Genomic DNA, 18,230 nt, shown 5'->3' on the forward strand with positions numbered 1-18,230 from the left:
CAACATCTCCTGGCGCCCCTTCTTCTTCCTCCAATCCTTTTCAGACTCCTTCCACCCCTACCCCTCCCTACCTCAGGGCGAAACCAATGGCGGGCGCAAGAGCACCCCCCTTCTCGGGGCCTGAAACGTGCCTCCCTGTGAACGTGAACCCTAGAGGCAATAGACCGGCCACCTGGTACCCTTGGGAGGCCAACGATCTAAAGGAACTAAAAAAGGCAATCTCCGAAGATGGCCCAAACTCTCCGTGGACAGAAACGATCCTTCAGGGCCTCGTTCACCAAAACTGCACCACCCAGGATTGGAAGAACTTAGCTAAGGCCGTTCTTCTGGGGTCCTTGTTTATCAAGTGGTGCGCCTTCTTTAATGATAAGTGCCATACCCAACCCGAGAGAAATCAGGCTGCCAACCCTCCTGTTGCCATCACCTATGGGATGCTTTCAGGCACCGGCGATCAGTACTCCACAGGTATACTGCAAGTGGCCATTCCCGCCCCCTACCAGGAGCAGCTTCGTGCTCTGGGCCTGGCTGCCTGGAAGAAACTTGAAGAGGGCCCCTTCGAGCCTCCAATTTCTGGTATCACACAGAAAAGTTCTGAGGATTTGGCTACTTTCATAGACAGGGTGGAAAAGAGTCTACAAAGGAAGTTTCCCCCAGGGCCCTTAAGGGATCAGTTCCTAAAGATGTTAGTGTGGGAGGGCATGACTGCTGATCATAAACTGGCCTGTGCTGGTTTAAAGCACAGAAACATGGGGCGGTGGGTCGTTGCCACCAAGGATGTGGGAACCATGTCTCATCAAAATCAGACCATGGTGTCCTTACTAAAAGCCTCCCAAAAGGAGAACCTGGACACTCTTGTGTGTGCGCTCCAGCAGGCCTTCCCCGGGAGGGGGAAGAGCTGCTTTGGCTATGGGCAGGAGGGGCACTTCAAGAGGGAGTGCCCTCCCATCAAAGAAGGAGGTATCTTTCTCTGAAGGGAGGAGAGAACTTCCACTTTGACTATGACCCTGTCGGAATAAGATCGAAGTCGGAGAACTCAAAGGGCTTCCATAGCCTTGGCAACTCATGACTAGAGCCTAGGGAGATTACTGACGCCATAAACAAGAGTGTCAAATTGGTAAGTCAACAACAGGAGTCACTGTGTACTTACTTCTCATGTGGGATCTGTCCTTAGTGTGTTGTCCAATGTGAAGTAATGCTATAACTAGTACTCAAACAGTATTTTACACTTTGTGTTTCTGTGTGGGTGCAGACTGATGAAATCTTTACTTAATAGATACTGAATTGATCTTCTGTATATAAAGATAATTGAAAATGAATCTTAATGTGAATGGAATGGGAGAGGGAGCGGGAGATGGGAGGGATGTGAGTGGGAGGGAAATTATGGGGGGTAAGCCATTGTAATCCATTAACTGTACTTTGGAAATTTATATTTACTAAATAAAAAATAAATTTTAAAAAAATGTCCTACACAGAGGATCTCTGTGAGACCTCAGTGGAAAGAAATGGTCATCACAGAAGGATGTGCTCTTCTCTGAAGGGAGAGAGAATACCCACTTTGCGTATGGCCGTGTCCAAATACCAGTGGAGTCTGTAGTCACAGAAGGCTTCCATAGCCTTGGTAGCCCATGGCAAGAGCCTCGGGTGATCCTTTATGTCATAAATAAGAGAGAGTTAATTGTTAAAGGAACAACAGTAGTCACTGTGCACTTGTTCCCTAGTTTGGACCTCTGTCCCTATTGAATTGCAATATGAGAATCAACTGCAAATTTTCTCCCCAAACTGTACTCACTATGTTGTGTGTGTGAGTGGGTGCAAATTGTTGAAATCTATGATTATCATAGAGTTGGTCCTCTATATATAAAATCAAACTAAAAATGAACCATAATGAAGAAGGAGATGGGAGAGGGAGAGGGAGGTGGGATGGGAGTTGGGGGGAGAGGGCGGGTATGGGGGAAAGAACCACTGTATTCCTGAAGTTCTATCTATGAAAATTGCATTCATTAAATAAAAATTTCAAAAAAGAGAGAAAAAAAAGAGGGAGTGCCCTCATAAGCAGGGAGCCATCCCATTTCCAGGAGGCACCCCCGGACAGCTCCCCCGTACTCCCTGTCCTAGATGTAGAAAGGGGTTTCATTGGGCCAAGGACTGTCGATCAAAGACAAACATCAAGGGGGAGCCTTTAAACTCCCCTTGGGGTGGCCCCCAGCCCCATTACACAAAGGGGGTTCTTCAGTAAAAGCACACTGGACAGTCCCCTTAATATCAGGGATCAGACCAAAAATGACCATCACCATAGGATGAAAAAGCTTTAAATGTCTCATAGACACTGGGGCAGACCGAACAGTCCTCAGGAGAGAGGAAACCCCCCTGCACTGGAGACTTCTCCCCGGTCCCTCTCTGATGGAAGTGGGTGGCCAGACCAAATCCTTCCAGACAGCCGACCCCCTCCCATGGAAAGACCTGGATGGTAACGGAGGGCAGGTTTGCCCCTTGGTAGCCTCAGGGCTGACCGCCAATCTTCTTGGGCAGGATATCCTGGGAGAAGTGGAGGCCTACGTCACTACTGACCATAAGGCCTTTTACGAGGACTTTCTTGAGGAGCAAGAATTCCAACAACAATTTGAGGAGGGAAGGGTTTGCCACTCAAACTATTGAGATGATCCTTCTTTTGAGGCCTTGAGGAGGGGGGAGCCAAGACCATTCATCCGACCGCACCCCCAATCCTAGAGGCCACTGCTCTCCCAGGGCCCCTTGAAATTAATTGGCTCCCGGGCCCCCCTGTATGGGTAGAGTAGTGGCCACTCCCACAACACAAAATCCAACAACTCCACTTACTCATCCAACAGCAACTTCAAGCTGGACACCTTAGGCCCTCCATTAGGCCCTGGGATCCCCCTGTTTTTGTTATTCAGAAAAACAACGGCAAGTGGCACTTCCTACATGATTTAAGAAAAATAAACGAGAAAATGATGCCCTTCAGGACCCCCCAGAGGGGTCTCCCTTGGATCCCTGCCATCCCTAAACAGTACCACACCGTAATTATTGACATCAAAGATTGTTTTTTCTCCATCCCCTTAAGGCCGGAGGACTCCAAAAAGTTTGCCTTTTCCGTCCCATCCCTTAATTTTTGTGGCCCCGATAAGAGGCACGAGTGGACTGTCCTCCCCCAGGGAATGGCCAATAGCCCCGCTATGTGTCAGTACTATATGTCCCAGGTTTTAACGCCTTTAGCTAAACAGGCTAGTTGTTTATTATATGTCTATATGGATGACATTATCCTTGGGGCACCCCGAGTCCAACTGCTTGACCAGTTCCTTAACTTCTGCTTACAACTGCTCACTAAACATGGGTTCCAGATTGCCCCTGAAAAGGTTCAAAAGGTACCCCCCTTTAAGGTTCTTGGGGCTTAGAACTAGATACAGTCTCCCCGACTCAACCGCAGCTTCAAATCCAACAAACCTATTCTTTACCTCAGTTACAAAAGCTCCTCAGGGAAGTTAACTGGATGAGACCTGAGATCCCTATTAGTACCAAGGAGCTCACTCCCCTGTTTGACCTCCTTAAGGGAGGTACCTTGTATAAGACTATTACTTTAGAAAAAACACACCAACACATTCTCCTTAAGCTCCAACAGGCTATGTATTGTTCCTGCCTGAGACATTATGACCCTTCCACGCCCCTATTCTATATCTTCAGTGGAAAATCCCTTTTGGCTCAAGATGGAGAGCCCATCCACTGGGTTCATCTGTCCGTGGGAGGGGCCCCCCAGATCTATGCCGCCCTAGACCACCTCGCTGACTGCATCATAAAGGGTAGGGACCTGTCCAATCGTCTCTTTGGTCATCAGCCACATACCCTTGTTGTACCGTTTCGGTTGACTGATTTCGAATGGTTACATCGAAACAATACCCGCATTGCAATTACTCTAGAAGGCTTCCCAGGGAAGATTGATTGCCACTATGGCCCCTATAAATGGATGAACTCCTTCTCCAAACTTGACTGGATACCACCCAAATTATGTTTGGCTGAGGCTGACCCATCCTTTCACACTGTGTTCACTGATGGGGGAAAAATAGGAGCAGCAATCGCCATCTTTCTGCCCCATATGCAGAGACAAGAAGTGCCAAAAACCATAGTTCATAATGTTCAAGAGTCGGCCCAATTCAAGGAACTTTATGCCATTGTCCTGGCCTTGAAAACAATACAGGGACCCTTTAACCTGTTTGCTGATAGTCTTTACATGGCCAATCTACTCCCCAACCTCCATTGGTTACATATTAACTTGATGATAACCCTATCACTCCTTTAATGATTCAAACCAGAAACTTTCTAAAGTCATGGACTAAGCCTATATTTTTACAACACCTCTGGGGACATCAACATCTCCTGGGCATTTTGTCTCAAGGTAATGCCATTGTGGATTCATTAGCATCCTCATCCCAGTGCTACCTTACACAAGATGAGGCTATCTCCTTTCACAACCTTACTCACATCAATTGGAGGGGGTTACAACATCGATACCCCCATGTCCCAATTAAAGAATTAAAGAAAATTGTCCGAACTTGTAAGTCCTGCTCACCATTCTTACAGCTACCTCCCTTTCAGGAGCCCAGGGTCAACCCTCGTGGACTGGCACCCAACCACCTCTGGCAAACTGATGTCACCCATTTCACTTCTTTTGGAAAGCTTAAGTATATTTTTGTAACTGTTGACACCTTTTCTCCTGCCTACTGGGCTACAGTCCACATAGGCGAAAAGGCTAAACACGCTAACAATCATTTATTACAATGCTTTGCGGTTCTTGGCATTCCTAAACAAATTAAAACTGATAATGGACCTTGTTTTACCAGCGCCTCATTTGCTACCTTTCTAAAGCATTGGGAAATTAAACATGTAACTGGTATCCCCTATAACCATACGGGCCAGGCAATCATTGAAAGACAAAACATTAAAGGCCCAACTTTTAAAACAAAAAGGGGGAGCAGCACCCCCTCATGACCAGCTAAAGATGGCATTATGCACCTTAAATATTTTAAATTTTTCAAAAACTGACAACCTCACTTCTTTCCAGCGACACTGGACAACTACTCTTAAGTACTCTACTGTTAAGGTCCGATGGAGAGACCCCCTCACGGGGGCCTGGAGGGGCCCTGATCCCCTCCTAATGGCAGGCAAAGGCTTTGGATGCATCTTCCCCCAAAATGAAGACAAACCCATCTGGGTCCCAGCCAGAGACCTCAAACACCTTCCCCCCACTGACCTTAATGACCTTAACCCAAGAGCCCAGCCCACTTGAGGCCTTGTCTCTCTCTCTCTCTCTTTCACAGGAATGATGAAACACCTGTGGCTAACTGTTGCAGGGGCGATCCTCCCAACCCTGCCATTGAAACTGTCCCCTGGTGAGACGTCATCCGGTGGGGGACACTGGGAATTTCGGGTCTTGGCTATTGGGTTCGATCCTCCAATAGTCCTCAACACTTTCAAATGTACCTCAAAGGAAGTTGAGCTTTGCTTTGATGCTTGCCAACCCACCACCGGGTGGGGGTCCTGTGCAGATTGGGAAAAAAATTTATGCAACTAACCATAAATACATATGCTGGAAAACATTACAAAAGGGAGACTGTGTGAATAGCCAGGAAGGGTATTGCCCCTACTGGAGCTGCCCACATTCACACACAGGGTCGCTTAAGAGTCCTTTGGAGCTATTCCACCCAAAGGGGAGCTCCTATAAAAGAGGAGCTTGCAACCCAGTAAAGTATAAGATAAGAAATTCCAATGATCCTAAATAGCTCTCAGGAGAGGATGCAGGAATTCCAGTGGATGGGAAAGGAAGAGACCCATACGGCCTCATTAGAATAATAAAGGTATGGATCCCCGCTCCTACTTCCTACTTCCTCCCCCGTTGAGGAAGTGCTTCTACAAGCAAAAATACATCCCAGCTAATCAGTAACGTGGAAAAGGAAAATAGCCCATATCAGTCAATAACCTTTTTGACCTGACTAGAGATGTTTAACCTTACATACCAGCTGCTTAACACCTCTGCATTACCTGTCCAGCAAGGCTGTTGGCTATGCGTACCTCACCAAAGGAGACCCCCTATTATGCTCCTTGGCATGCAGTTAAATGCTAGCTCTCTTGTCCCATGCCCCCCTGACAAATCCCCTGTCCCTTGGGCAGGGGGCGCATCAACAAATGTCTCAAAGATAGATAATACAACTCTACTGCCTAACCAGTCTTATTGCGCACCCAGAAATGCTTCCTTCCTATGCCAGCACCTATTAACCCATACCATGAGAGGCGATCAAACCTGCTCCCCTGTCTTGTTGCTTCCACAGGTTGAAATTGCCTTGGCTACTGAGCCCCTTCTGATTCCCCTCACTGGAAAAGCCCAGATAGCCAGGGCACTGGCCCTTAGCCCCTTGCTTGTGGGGTTGGGTGACTGCACTGGGGTGGGTACTGGTGTGGCTGGGATCTCCTCCGCCTTTTATCTCAACAAGCGATTACATTCTCAGGTTGTCGGGGCCCTGCGAGAAGTAACCCAATTGCTTAGAGTCTTACAGGAACTGATCTCCTCCCTGGCCTCTGTAGCCCTTCAACATAGAAGAGGATTGGATTTACTAACGGCAAAGGAGGGAGGACTTTGTGTCTTCCTCAAGGAGGAGTGCTGCTTTCTTGTTAACCAATCTGGAGTCATACAGGATCGAATTAAACAACTCCAAGACAGCCTTGAAAGTCACCTGCAACGCCTAATGGACTCTTATAATGGCAGGGGAGGGATGTGGGGAGGGTGGCTGCCCTACCTCCTGCCGTTGTTTGGTCCAATCACTGCCATAATTGTGCTTCTGCTCATAGGCCCTTGTGGTTAACGCCTTAGGTTCCTTTGTTAGAAAACAGCTTCGTTCAATCCATGTCAACCAGCTGGAAGTCAGGTACCAGGCCCTTGTTAGTCAACAGGATACCCCCCTGGGTTACTAGCCAAACCTCTCCACTCACCCCCTCATCTCCTAATAAAGGGACTGGTAGCCAATGACGGGTAAGATCTCCTGGGAATGGTCGACCTAAGACAGGACGGTCAGGCTCTCAACCCTGGCTTCTCCGATGACAGGCAACTTCCGATTCCTGACAGGAGGACAACCTAAGACAGACACAGTTATCCTCAAAATAAAAGAAAAGGGGGAGATGCAAGGGGCTCCAACCAAAAAGGAAACAAAGTTGCTAAGCCTTCGCTCAACAAGGCTTTGCTCAAGTTTGCTGCACTTCCGCATCTCAGTGACTCAGAGTTTCCAACAATCTAAGATGGCCCCTGGGGGAGGTACCTAGCCTGACAGGAGACTTCCATATTCGTGAACAGTATGTGTCCTCGGCTGTGATAGGCCCTTGAGGGCATGCCTGGCTCGTGTCCTGCCTTAGCTTTCAGCTGGTTGGCTCGGTTCCCTTGTGCCCTGGAGAGCCCCCTTTCTGTGTCTATATAAGCTCTTCCCCTCCCAATAAAGTCGAGAACCCGGCTGCGCCCTGGGCGTTGACTGATCTCCTGGCTCTGGTGTGGTTCCTTTGCCGCCGACACTCATCATCCCGCTCGGCCCCTGAGCTCCCCAGGGTGGCCCTGAGGAGCTCTATCGGACCTGCTGCCCCATGACCAGCAGCATTACATCATCACAATGGGAGAGGATTCAGGCAAACAATGAAAAGAGGTCTGCTATGAGTATTACCATACAAGGAAATTTCTTTCTTTGCAATACTTGATTCCAAATTCTGGTTTTTATACAGTCTGTGTTCTTCAAACATAACCAGGCTACTGGTTTGAAACGTAGATGTCAACATCTCTTTCCAAGTGCCTTTTTAAATTGTCAGCAACTAATTTACAAAATTACTTACAATTCACCTTATTCCTGTACCCTAAATACTTAATGAATACTATCAATCCTGAAGGAAATTCTTCAAATTGTTAGAGTGTTCATGTGGTTTAATTTTCATGCCTCATCTGTCTTGTCTTCGATAACAGGCGTGCCCCATCTGAACATTATTTGACGTTTTCATCTTGACATTCACATAGTCTGGCTGGTCCACTAGCCAGGAACATCCTGTAGCTCTTGTCACTTGCTTCCAAATAATGGTGGGCAATTAAAGCACTATCCAAAGAAGAGTACTCTCAAGTCCCGAATAATGAAAGTAACCCTTTAGTTATAATAAGACTCAGTCTTATAAAGCAGCCTAGAATAGAGTTTAAAAATTGATTAAAATCTCTTTTTTTTTTTTTTGACAGGCAGAGTTAGACAGTGAGAGAGAGAGACAGAGAGAAAGGTCTTCCTTCCATTGCTTCACCCCCTAAATGGCCACTACGGCCAGCGTGCAGCATGGATCCGAAGCCAGGAGCCAGGTCCTCCTGGTCTCCCATGCGGGTGCAGGGCCCAACCACTTGGGCCATCCTCCACTGCCTTTCTGGGCCAGAGCAGAGAGCTGGACTGGAAGAGGAGCAACCAGGACAGAATCCGGCACCCCGACCAGGGCTAGAACCCCAGGTGCCAGCACCACAGGTGGAGGATTAGCATAGTGACCCTCAGTGCCAGCCTGATTAAAATCTCTGTTAAGTGAATTTATCAATATAACATCAGTGATATTGATTCATCATCTATCATGATTCCATATTGCAGAGACATTCAAAATTACTTGATCTATTTGATGGACCAACTTCAGGAAAATATAAATACAGTAGCCTTTACTATATAAAGACTTGTTTTCCCACATCAGCATTTCTGAGCCTTTCTCCCTTTCAGCTTTAACCTGAGGACAGTTGAACAAGACCTACAGGAGTATCTATTCCCTGCTACTTCTTAAAGAAGGGAAACACTAATTTTTCCTGCAACCGAGCAGGTGTACAATTGAAGAATCCTCTGTTCTCATCTATCTTTATTTGGTAAAACTGAAACACAAGATTTGTTTATTCCTTGAATGCTTACATTGATCCAGATAGAAAGACAGCAACCCTGGAGTTTATGTGAAGGCTTGGAACCAGTCCAGAGCCTCTCATTACTCAGGATTAGTGGAATCTCCTTGGAAAAGGTTCATTAAGAATTAGGCTGCAATAAACATGGAGATGCAGATAGCTCTATTATTTGCCAATTTGATTTCCCTTGGGTAAATTCTGAGGACTGGGATAGCTAATTCATATGGTAGGACTATATTCTGATTTCTGAGGTATCTACAAACTGTCCTCCATAGCGGCTTTACCAGTGTGCATTCCCATCACCAGTGGATTAGAGTACCTTTTTCCCCACATTCTCGCTATCATTTGTTGTTTGTTGATTTCTGTATGAAAGCCAATCTAACTGGGGTGTTCATGGATTGGAAGAATCAATATCATCAAAATATCTATTCTTTGAAAAGCAATTTATAGATTCAATGTGATACCAATCAAAATACAAAGACCTTCTTCTCAGATCTAGAAAAAAATGATGCTGAAATTCATATGAAGGAACAGGAGACCTCGAATAGCTAAAGCAGTCTTATACAACAAAACAAAGCTGGAGGCTTCACAATACCAGATTTCAAGAATTACTACAGGGCAATTATAATCAGAACAGCATGGTACTGGTACAAAAACAGATAGATAGACTAATGGAACAGAACAGAAACGCCAGAAATCAACCCAAACATCTACAACCAACTTCATACTAGCTAAGACATGGAATCAAACTAAATTCCCATCAACAGAAGACTGGATAAAGAAATTATGGGATATGTACCCTATAGAATATGACACAGCAGTAAAAAAAATGAAATCAGATCATCTGCAACAAAATAGATGAATGTGGAAAATATCATACTAAGTGAAATAAGCCATTCTCAAAAGGACAAATATCATATGTTCTCCTTGATTGGTGACAACTAACTGAACACCTAAAAGAAATCTGTAGAAGTGAATTTGACACTATGAGAATCAATGATTTGATCAGCCTTTGTCCTGACAGTCAAGGAACAGCTTATTATTTTATTTTTTTACTATGTTCTTTTTCTACTTAATACCATGGTTGAACTCTTTATTCAACACAGAATTATTCATAGGTGTTTTAATCCAATTGAAAATTAATCCCAGTAAAAAACTGAGACTGGGAATAAGAGAGGCAGGAGATGTACAGTTCGGCAAACATTCCCCCAGACTTACCCCTAAGGGTAAAGGTAAAAACTTGCCATGGAATTCCAAATCCCATGAAGCTGGGTGGTATTAATGCCATCTTACTAGTTAAAGTGATCATTTTTAGTGCATAACTGATCATACAGATAGGAATAAATGCCAAAGGGATCACATAAATAAGACCAAGTGTCTGTTAATAACAACAGATAGAATTAAAAAGGAGAAAATGATGTAATATGGGAAGCTGGCCACACAGCAGACTCATAGAATGACAAACACCCTAAACAGCACTCTGGCCTCAGAATCTGCCCTTAAGGCATTCGGATCTGGCTGAAAAGCCCATGAGAGCATTTCAGGCATGGAAAGCCAAGACCTACATGAAGGATCTCTGTGAGTGAGATCCCAGTGGAAAGAAGGGGCCATCAAAGAAGGATGTAGCTTTCTCTGAAGGGAGGAGAGAACTTCCACTTTGATTATAATCCTGTCGAAATACTTACAGAGTTTGTGGACTCAAAAGGGTTTCATAGCCTTGGCAGCTCATGACAAGAGCCTCGGGTGAACACTGAAGTCATAAATAAGAGTGTCAATTGCTAAATCAACAACAGGAGTCACTGTACACTTGCTCCCCATGTAGGACCTCTGTCCTTAATGTGCTGTACTATGGGAATTAATGGTAAAACTAATATTCAAACAGTAATTTATACTTTGTGTGTCTGTGTGGATGCAAACTGTTGAAATCTTTACTTAGTATAGAGTTGGTCTTCTGTATATAAAGATAATTAAAAATGAATCTTAATGAAAAATGGGATGGGAGAGGGAGTAGGAGGTGGGACAGGAGTAGGGGTGGGAGGGCAGGTATGGAGGGAAGAACTGCTATATTCCTAAAGCTGTACCTATGAAATTTATATTTATTAAAAACAGCTTTAAATTAGAAAGAATTAAGACAGAAGTAGGTGAGCGATGGAAAGAAGCATTACATCCATGTCAGTCTTCCCTGAAGGTCTATGTGGAGTTGATGTGAAGGCATAAATGATAGCTCTCTCCATATTACAGGTTATTTTCAGTGTAGTTATCATATACCAATGAATTTTAGACTCACATTGTATTGAATATCTACACAATGGAACCTAAATAGTTTACTTACCATATTTTAACTAAAGTTTGCCTTCTCTGAACTTAAGCAACTATATTTTTATATAGAAATATTTCTAGGCTATGTCTGATTACCCAGGACCCTCCTTTTCCTGCTCTTCACTTTAGATGGCCAGTACATTCATCAGTACACACCTGGTTAATGCCAAATGCAGTAACTTCAAGTGCTTCATGATCTCCTCAAATCCCAGGTATCTAGTCCTAAAGAGTGACAAGAATAGTTTAAAAACATCTCTTTACATATGAGCATAAATGAAGTATTTTTAAATTAGCATCCTCTTAATTCCCTCTTAAAAGTTTCTCTAAAAGAAGTCATTAGATTGAATTAAAGATATTTAATAAAATTGGATATTGACACACCATTCCATATGCTGCACATTAAAACCGAGCAGAACTCCTCCAACCAATTACAGGGGAAATGAATGGGAAGAATACCCACCAACATGTAGACAAATACTATTTCTGGTGGAAAAAAAGTAATTGGAAAAAGGAAATAGAGGCAAACTGTCATGTATCCTTTTAAAAATTTTAAATCGCTTTTAAAATGTTGGAATCTTGAACTATAAAAGTAAATTTACATGATAGCTTGTAAATGAAAATAAAAGGTGGGCTTCCATTGTTATTTAGAAAAATATTAATAAACATAAGTACTTAAATTGTTAAACCTGGGACATTGCTCAACTTAGACTAGATATTGTCCTTGACATTTTCTCTGTTCTCCATTAAAATCATACACTAGCTCAGGTTGGTTGTTTTGTGACAAGTCTTTCATCTCTCACCACTGGGCATCCACTGCCCATTCAAACAAGCCATCTGGCTTCTGCTGGGATGTGAAGTAGCGGCTCAGATGTGGAATTATGTTTTTCTTTAAAAAAGTTAAATAAATCAGTGTTCTCAAACTGTACTTAACTTTCATCATCAGAAGCTTTATCACTATGTTCACTAGGTCTGTCTGTGACTGTAAGATACACTCTTAGATGATACTCAGAGACACTCAGAAACTACGAGGTCCCAGAGGAATGTGATTTAGGGATCTTGGATGTTTCCTACCCTAGAGGCCACTCTGCAGTGAATATATGCCTCACACTCCGTGAACACCAGTCACTGAGATAATGTAGCATTTATTTTGCTCCAACAATTTTGATGGCATATAATGATTTCATTTCAGACTCTAGTTAGAATGTAGACAATGCTTTATCCATGGAAAACCATCTGGTCACGCATGATGTCTCTCTGGTAAGATGCAATATTTACAGATTTCTTAATGTGTTCCTCATTTTCCTTCACCCATTATATTTAAGACAATTCTAATGTTGTGAGCATTTTCCATACATACTAAAAGCCATGGTTTGGAAGTGCTGTGTAGCTTCCCTAAATATAAAAAAAATTGTCCCTCAGCTATATCATGAGGCTCTGGACTTTGTAAAGTCTAAGGCAATGTTTTCATTTTGGTTTGCAGCTTCCTAGATGACTCAGCTGAGGAAGAATTGTTCTCACAAATCCAGAATCTGGTGTTCCCGTGTAAAGGGACTGTTTTAGGCACTGATATGTGACTGCAATGGACAGAAATTTCTGAATAGGAAAAATTTGATTATCATTAAGAGCAGCAAGAAACCAAATAAAATATAAGGGCCAAAAACTCCCAAAGGCTTTAAAAATCCATGGTTACCATGGAAATGGAATTATGCTCTTGGAACTGAAGGAGATGCAGGCTGATAGAAGGACAGGAAGAGAGAGTGCTGGGATCTAGCCCAGTCTTAGTCATGCTACTTCTCAGCTCCGAGACTCCTAACGGGTTACCCTGAGAGGCCACCTCACAATGAGACCACTTCATGAAGCTATTATGAAGACTAAATTACACAGTGTAAGCGAAAGTTCCTACTACATGGGAGACATCCAGAGAGACCAAACGCAGAGACTTGGTTTTCAACTGATCTTGAAGTCAGCAGCTCACAAATGAAACATGAGACTGGTCTCTATGTCTCATTCCTTTCCCAAATTGTTACTCTCTTTGGTGAGTGTTGCTTTTTTATTTTTGTAATTTCCAATGATTTTTTTAATTTAAAATTATTTAAACTTATTAACATATAAAATCCTGTATTTCACTTCTATTACCCTATAGAGAATAGCACAGTGCTGAGTTAGAATCACAGGTCCAAAATATAGTTGTTGAATTGAAAGTGGATTAAAAACCAAGAAACTACAAACCACAAAGTTAATAATATGAGGAGTGATTTGGAGTGTATCCTTATGCTCATGAATGAAGCTTTAAGTTATCTGATTTCATATATACTCTTGGAGTCTGAATATTTATCATGCCTACATAAGATATGCCTAAAATTAATTGTAACTATATTATTTATATTGCTCTCAATATGAATTATTTTGTAGTAAAATTTCTCTGCTGTAATTGAACTGAAATAATGCAACTTTAAACAAAGTAATAAGGTGAGAAGGCAGGAATAATTTTTTTAATTAACTAATTTATTTGAGAGGTAGAGTTACAGAGAGAGAGAGTCAGAGAGAGAAAAAAGTCTTCCATCTGCTGGTTCACACCCCAATTGGCCACAATGGCTGAAGCTTAGCTGACCTGAAGCCAGGAGCCGGGAGCTTCCTCCAGGTCTCCCACGTGGGTACAGGGGCCCGAGGACTTGGACCATCCTCTACTGCTTCCCCAGGCCATAGCAGAGAGCTGGATCGGAAGTGGAGCAGCTGGGTCTCTAACTAGCACCCATATGGGATGCCAGTACTGCAGACGGTGGCTCCACCTGCTGCACTCAGCACCAGATCAGGGATAAGATTTTATTATTTTGGCATAATTTACAGCATCTAGAGTCTATCAGGTTTTCATCTGAACTCTTATTTATTTGACAAGAATAAAGTCCCCTGCTACATATAATACTTTCTAATTTGGTATCTGAACACACTGTTGTACTTGAACATCAATGATATTTCAACTTTACATGTCAGTGTCAGCCCAAACAATTTAAGGAGAAAACTTCGAGCACTTACTGTCAAAGACAATAGTAAGAATTACTATAGATACATAGAGTATGTTTCATACACTTATTTGGTCATTATTCTTATGTCAATTATCTTTTCATAGCACAGGTATTCTCAAAAGTATTTATTATTTTTTCACGATTTGTAGAAATCACATTCATTCTCAAACAATTTTAGTTCTTTTCTAAACAAGCATTCATTCTGGAACCTAATTTGAGTAAATTTGTGATTAGAATCCTGCAAATGTGTTTCAAGAGTCAGCGGTAGCAATGGGCTTCTCATTCCTAACATTAAAATCTTTTTCCCAAGTAACCTGATGCTCAGTCCACCTTCCCAATTTCTGTCACAGACTTTAGTTCATTTTAATACATGCAGAGATTTCTAGATATTTTCTCAGAATTCATCTTGGTTTTTTTAATTTGTTTTTAAAGATTTTATTTATTTAATTGAGAGGTAGAGTTACAGGCAGAGAGAGGGACAGAGAAAAGCCTTCCATCTACTGGTTCACTTCCCAAATGGCCAACAGCCAGGGCTGGGCCAGGATAAGGCAGGAGCCAGGAGCTTCTTTCAGGTCTCCCATGTGGGTGCAGAGGCCCAAGGACCTGGGCCATCTTCCGCTGCTTTCCCAGGAGCATTAGCAACGAGCTGGATCAAAAGTAGAGCAGCTAGGACTCAAAAAATGTAGAGGCTTAACATAGTACGCCACAGTGCCAGCCCCAGTCACCTTCTTTTTAACTGGTTCCTCTTACTATAATTAGTTTACTATGTCATTTCTTTTAAAACTTGTGTTAATACTCCTACTTAATTTTTTACTATATATGTAAATTCATTAATGAAATAATTATTGACCTTCAATAATGTGCTAAATATATTCTAATATTGTTAAAATTCATTTTTATTCATTTTAAAGACAAAAACAGACAGATTTCCCATCTGCTGCCTCACTCCCTAAATACCTGAAACAGAGAGCTGGACCAGGCCAAAGCCAGGAATCAAGAATACAATCTAGGTCTCTCATGTGGGTGGCAGGAACCCTACTATCTGAGCAATCATCTGCTGCCTCCAAGATGTACATTAGCAGGAAGCTAGAATCAGAATCAGAGCCGGGATTCACACCCAGTCACTCCACTATGGGATGTATGCATCCCATGCAGTGTGTAACCACTGTGCCAAATGCCCACACCTAACATCTTTAATTTAAATATTGGAACTGTTTTTATACCATATAGTCCTCTAAAAATGTCCCTTTTTTATTTTATTTTTTAAACATTTACTTATTCATTTATTTGAAAGTCAGAGTTACAGAGAGAGGAGAGGCAGAGAGAGAAAGAGAGAGGGAGAGTGAGAGGTCTTTCATTCAATGGTTCGCTTCCCAGTTGGCCAAACGGCCGGAGCTGTACCAATCTGAAGCCAGGAGCCAGGAGCTTCTTCTGGGTCTCCCATGCAGGTGCAGGGACCCAAGGACTTAGGCCATCTTTTACTGCTTTCCCGAAAATAGCAGAGAGCTGGATCGGAAGTGGAGCAGCTGGGTCTTGAACTGGTGCCTATATGGGATGCCAGCGCTTCATGCCAGGGCATTAACCCGCTGTGCCATAGTGCCAGCCCCAAAAGGTATCTTTTAAGCAAAATGGTCTTTTATCTCAGGTCCACGGTATTGAATTGACCATAACTCTTGATTTGTAGTCTGATTTCATCATTTTTTCAGGTCTATTTTGTTTGTTCTTGTATTATTCTGTAGTAAGATTATATCTATGAAAATATGTTGATGCCATACAAATACAAAGCTAAACAACTTAGAGGGTGCTCATATGCTTATGTGCTCATCCTCAGGCCTACTGCAGTCCTCCCTTTACTTGAGGTTATTGATATTGTTCATCTTCTCTTTGCACTCCATCACCTATACAAGTTTTTGCAAAGTAATTCTTCTATTACTTTACACCTGACAAAAATGAACCATATGAACATTTTTCTTTCATTATTACACTTTACTAAAGCAATTCTGTATCATCTCTATCATTTTATGTGGGTGTAATTCTTTTGTTTTAGAACAAAAACAAATTATTATAGGATTTTGTTAATGAAAATTATTATAAATTTTTCCCTATCTGTGTATGTATGTATATTCATATGCATATATATATGAATTTATCTTGGGATATAAGTGAGAGTGCAATTTCTGGGCCATAGAATGTGTGAATGTTAAACTTTACAGGAGAAGTCTAAACTTTGTTTGGATCATGATTATACTGGTATTCTCTTTCATTAATAATGTTTAAGAAATCCTGTTAATTTTTGTACTGTTTGTTTGTTTAGAAAATCTACTGACTTGTGTTTTGCTTCAGGTGAATTTAGAACTGAAACAAATGGAAGAAGCAAACCAGTCTGTGGTGTCAGAATTCATTATTCTTGGGCTTTGTGAATCATGGGAGCTCCAGGCCTTCCTCCTTGTGATATTTTCTACACTTTATTTGACCACCATTTTAGGAAATATCTCCATTATGATCATAGTCACCATTGACCTTCATCTCCATTCTCCAATGTACTTTTTGTTGGCCAATCTCTCCTTCTTCGACTTCTGCTTTTCCTCAGTCACCACTCCTAAAATGATCACAGACTTTCTCAAGGAAAACAAGACAATCTCCTTTGGAGACTGCATGTGTCAGCTTTTTTTTGGACACTTCTTTGGAGGGGGTGAGATGGTACTGCTTGTGTCAATGGCGTATGATCGCTATGTGGCCATCTGTAAGCCTCTGCATTACTCCAGCATCATGAGCAGACATATGTGCATTGGGTTAGTAATTACATCATGGGTTATTGGCTTTGTTCATTCAATAAGCCAACTACTTATTATTCTCAAGCTTCCCTTCTGTGGACCAAGAGAATTAGATAGCTTTTTCTGTGATATCCCACTGGTGATCAAGCTAGCCTGCATGGACACCTATATTCTAGAAATATTGATAAATGCCAACAGTGGGGTATTGGCAACCATCTGCTTCATTCTGTTACTAATCTCTTACTCTCATATTCTTTTTACTGTCAAACTTCAATCTAAGGATGGGGCATCCAAAGCTCTCTCCACCTGCACTGCCCACATTATGGTGGTGGTATTGTTCTTTGGACCCTGTATCTTCATCTATCTGTGGCCCGTGAACATCACCTGGGTGGACAAGTTCCTTGCTGTACTCTATGCAGTTATAACACCTCTCCTAAATCCAGCCATTTACACTCTAAGAAACAAGGAGATTAAAAATGCAGTGAAGAGACTGTGGTGTTAGTATATTAATTTCAATGCGTAGTTCAGGTTCTCACATTATCAAAATGTTCACTATAACCTTCTAAATTAACCACACTGACTTGTGTACTCTGCACTGGGGAGTACTCCCGTATTCACAAATGGAAATCGGGTATCTCCAGATGAAAGGTCTCCGTCGATTCTGTTCAGTTCCACCAGTTTACTGATCATTAAATGCAAAATGATTTCTGTCTGGAAAGCTTTACCAATCTCTATCATTAAAAACTTGGTTATGCTCAAAGATGATTTGAAATTAATAACATAGTAGTGCATAATAACATAGCTGCCGGAGCTGCAGCTCACTAGTCTAGTCATCCCCATGCAGTACCGGCACCCCCAGTTCTAGTCCCGGTCGGGGCACTGGATTCTGTCCCGGTTGCCCCTCTTCCAGGCCAGCTCTTTGCTGTGGCCCAGGAGTGCAGTGGAGGATGGCCCAGGTCCTTGGGCCCTGCACCCCATGGGAGACCAGGATAAGTACCTGGCTCCTGGCTTCGGATCAGCGTGTTGTGACGGTCGCAGCGCGCCGGCTGTGGCGGCCATTGGAGGGTGAACCAACGGCAAAGGAAGACCTTTCTGTCTCTCTCTCTCACTGTCCACTCTGCCTGTCAAAAAAAAATAACATATTAGTGGTACCTATTAATATTGGTTCTG

General features: G+C 42.7%; 2 protein-coding genes across 2 annotated transcripts; both read left to right on the forward strand.

The window, feature by feature from the left end:
* Positions 1-86: 86 nt before the first annotated feature.
* Positions 87-2,655, forward strand: LOC149123059 (endogenous retrovirus group K member 21 Gag polyprotein-like). Its single transcript, XM_089311019.1, has 2 exons — positions 87-957; positions 2,324-2,655. Exons 1-2 carry the CDS (start codon positions 87-89, stop codon positions 2,653-2,655), a joined length of 1,203 nt encoding a protein of 400 aa, XP_089167145.1.
* A 13,995-nt stretch (positions 2,656-16,650) lies between these two features.
* On the forward strand, positions 16,651-17,562 carry LOC149123060 (olfactory receptor 4K3-like). The gene has a single exon (XM_089309381.1). It carries the CDS (start codon positions 16,651-16,653, stop codon positions 17,560-17,562), a length of 912 nt encoding a protein of 303 aa, XP_089165507.1.
* Positions 17,563-18,230: the final 668 nt, after the last annotated feature.

Source organism: Oryctolagus cuniculus, chromosome 12, assembly GCF_051225735.1.
Source record: "Oryctolagus cuniculus isolate XC-2025 breed Fujian yellow rabbit chromosome 12, ASM5122573v1, whole genome shotgun sequence".
In the NCBI taxonomy this organism is placed as follows: Eukaryota; Metazoa; Chordata; class Mammalia; order Lagomorpha; family Leporidae; genus Oryctolagus; species Oryctolagus cuniculus.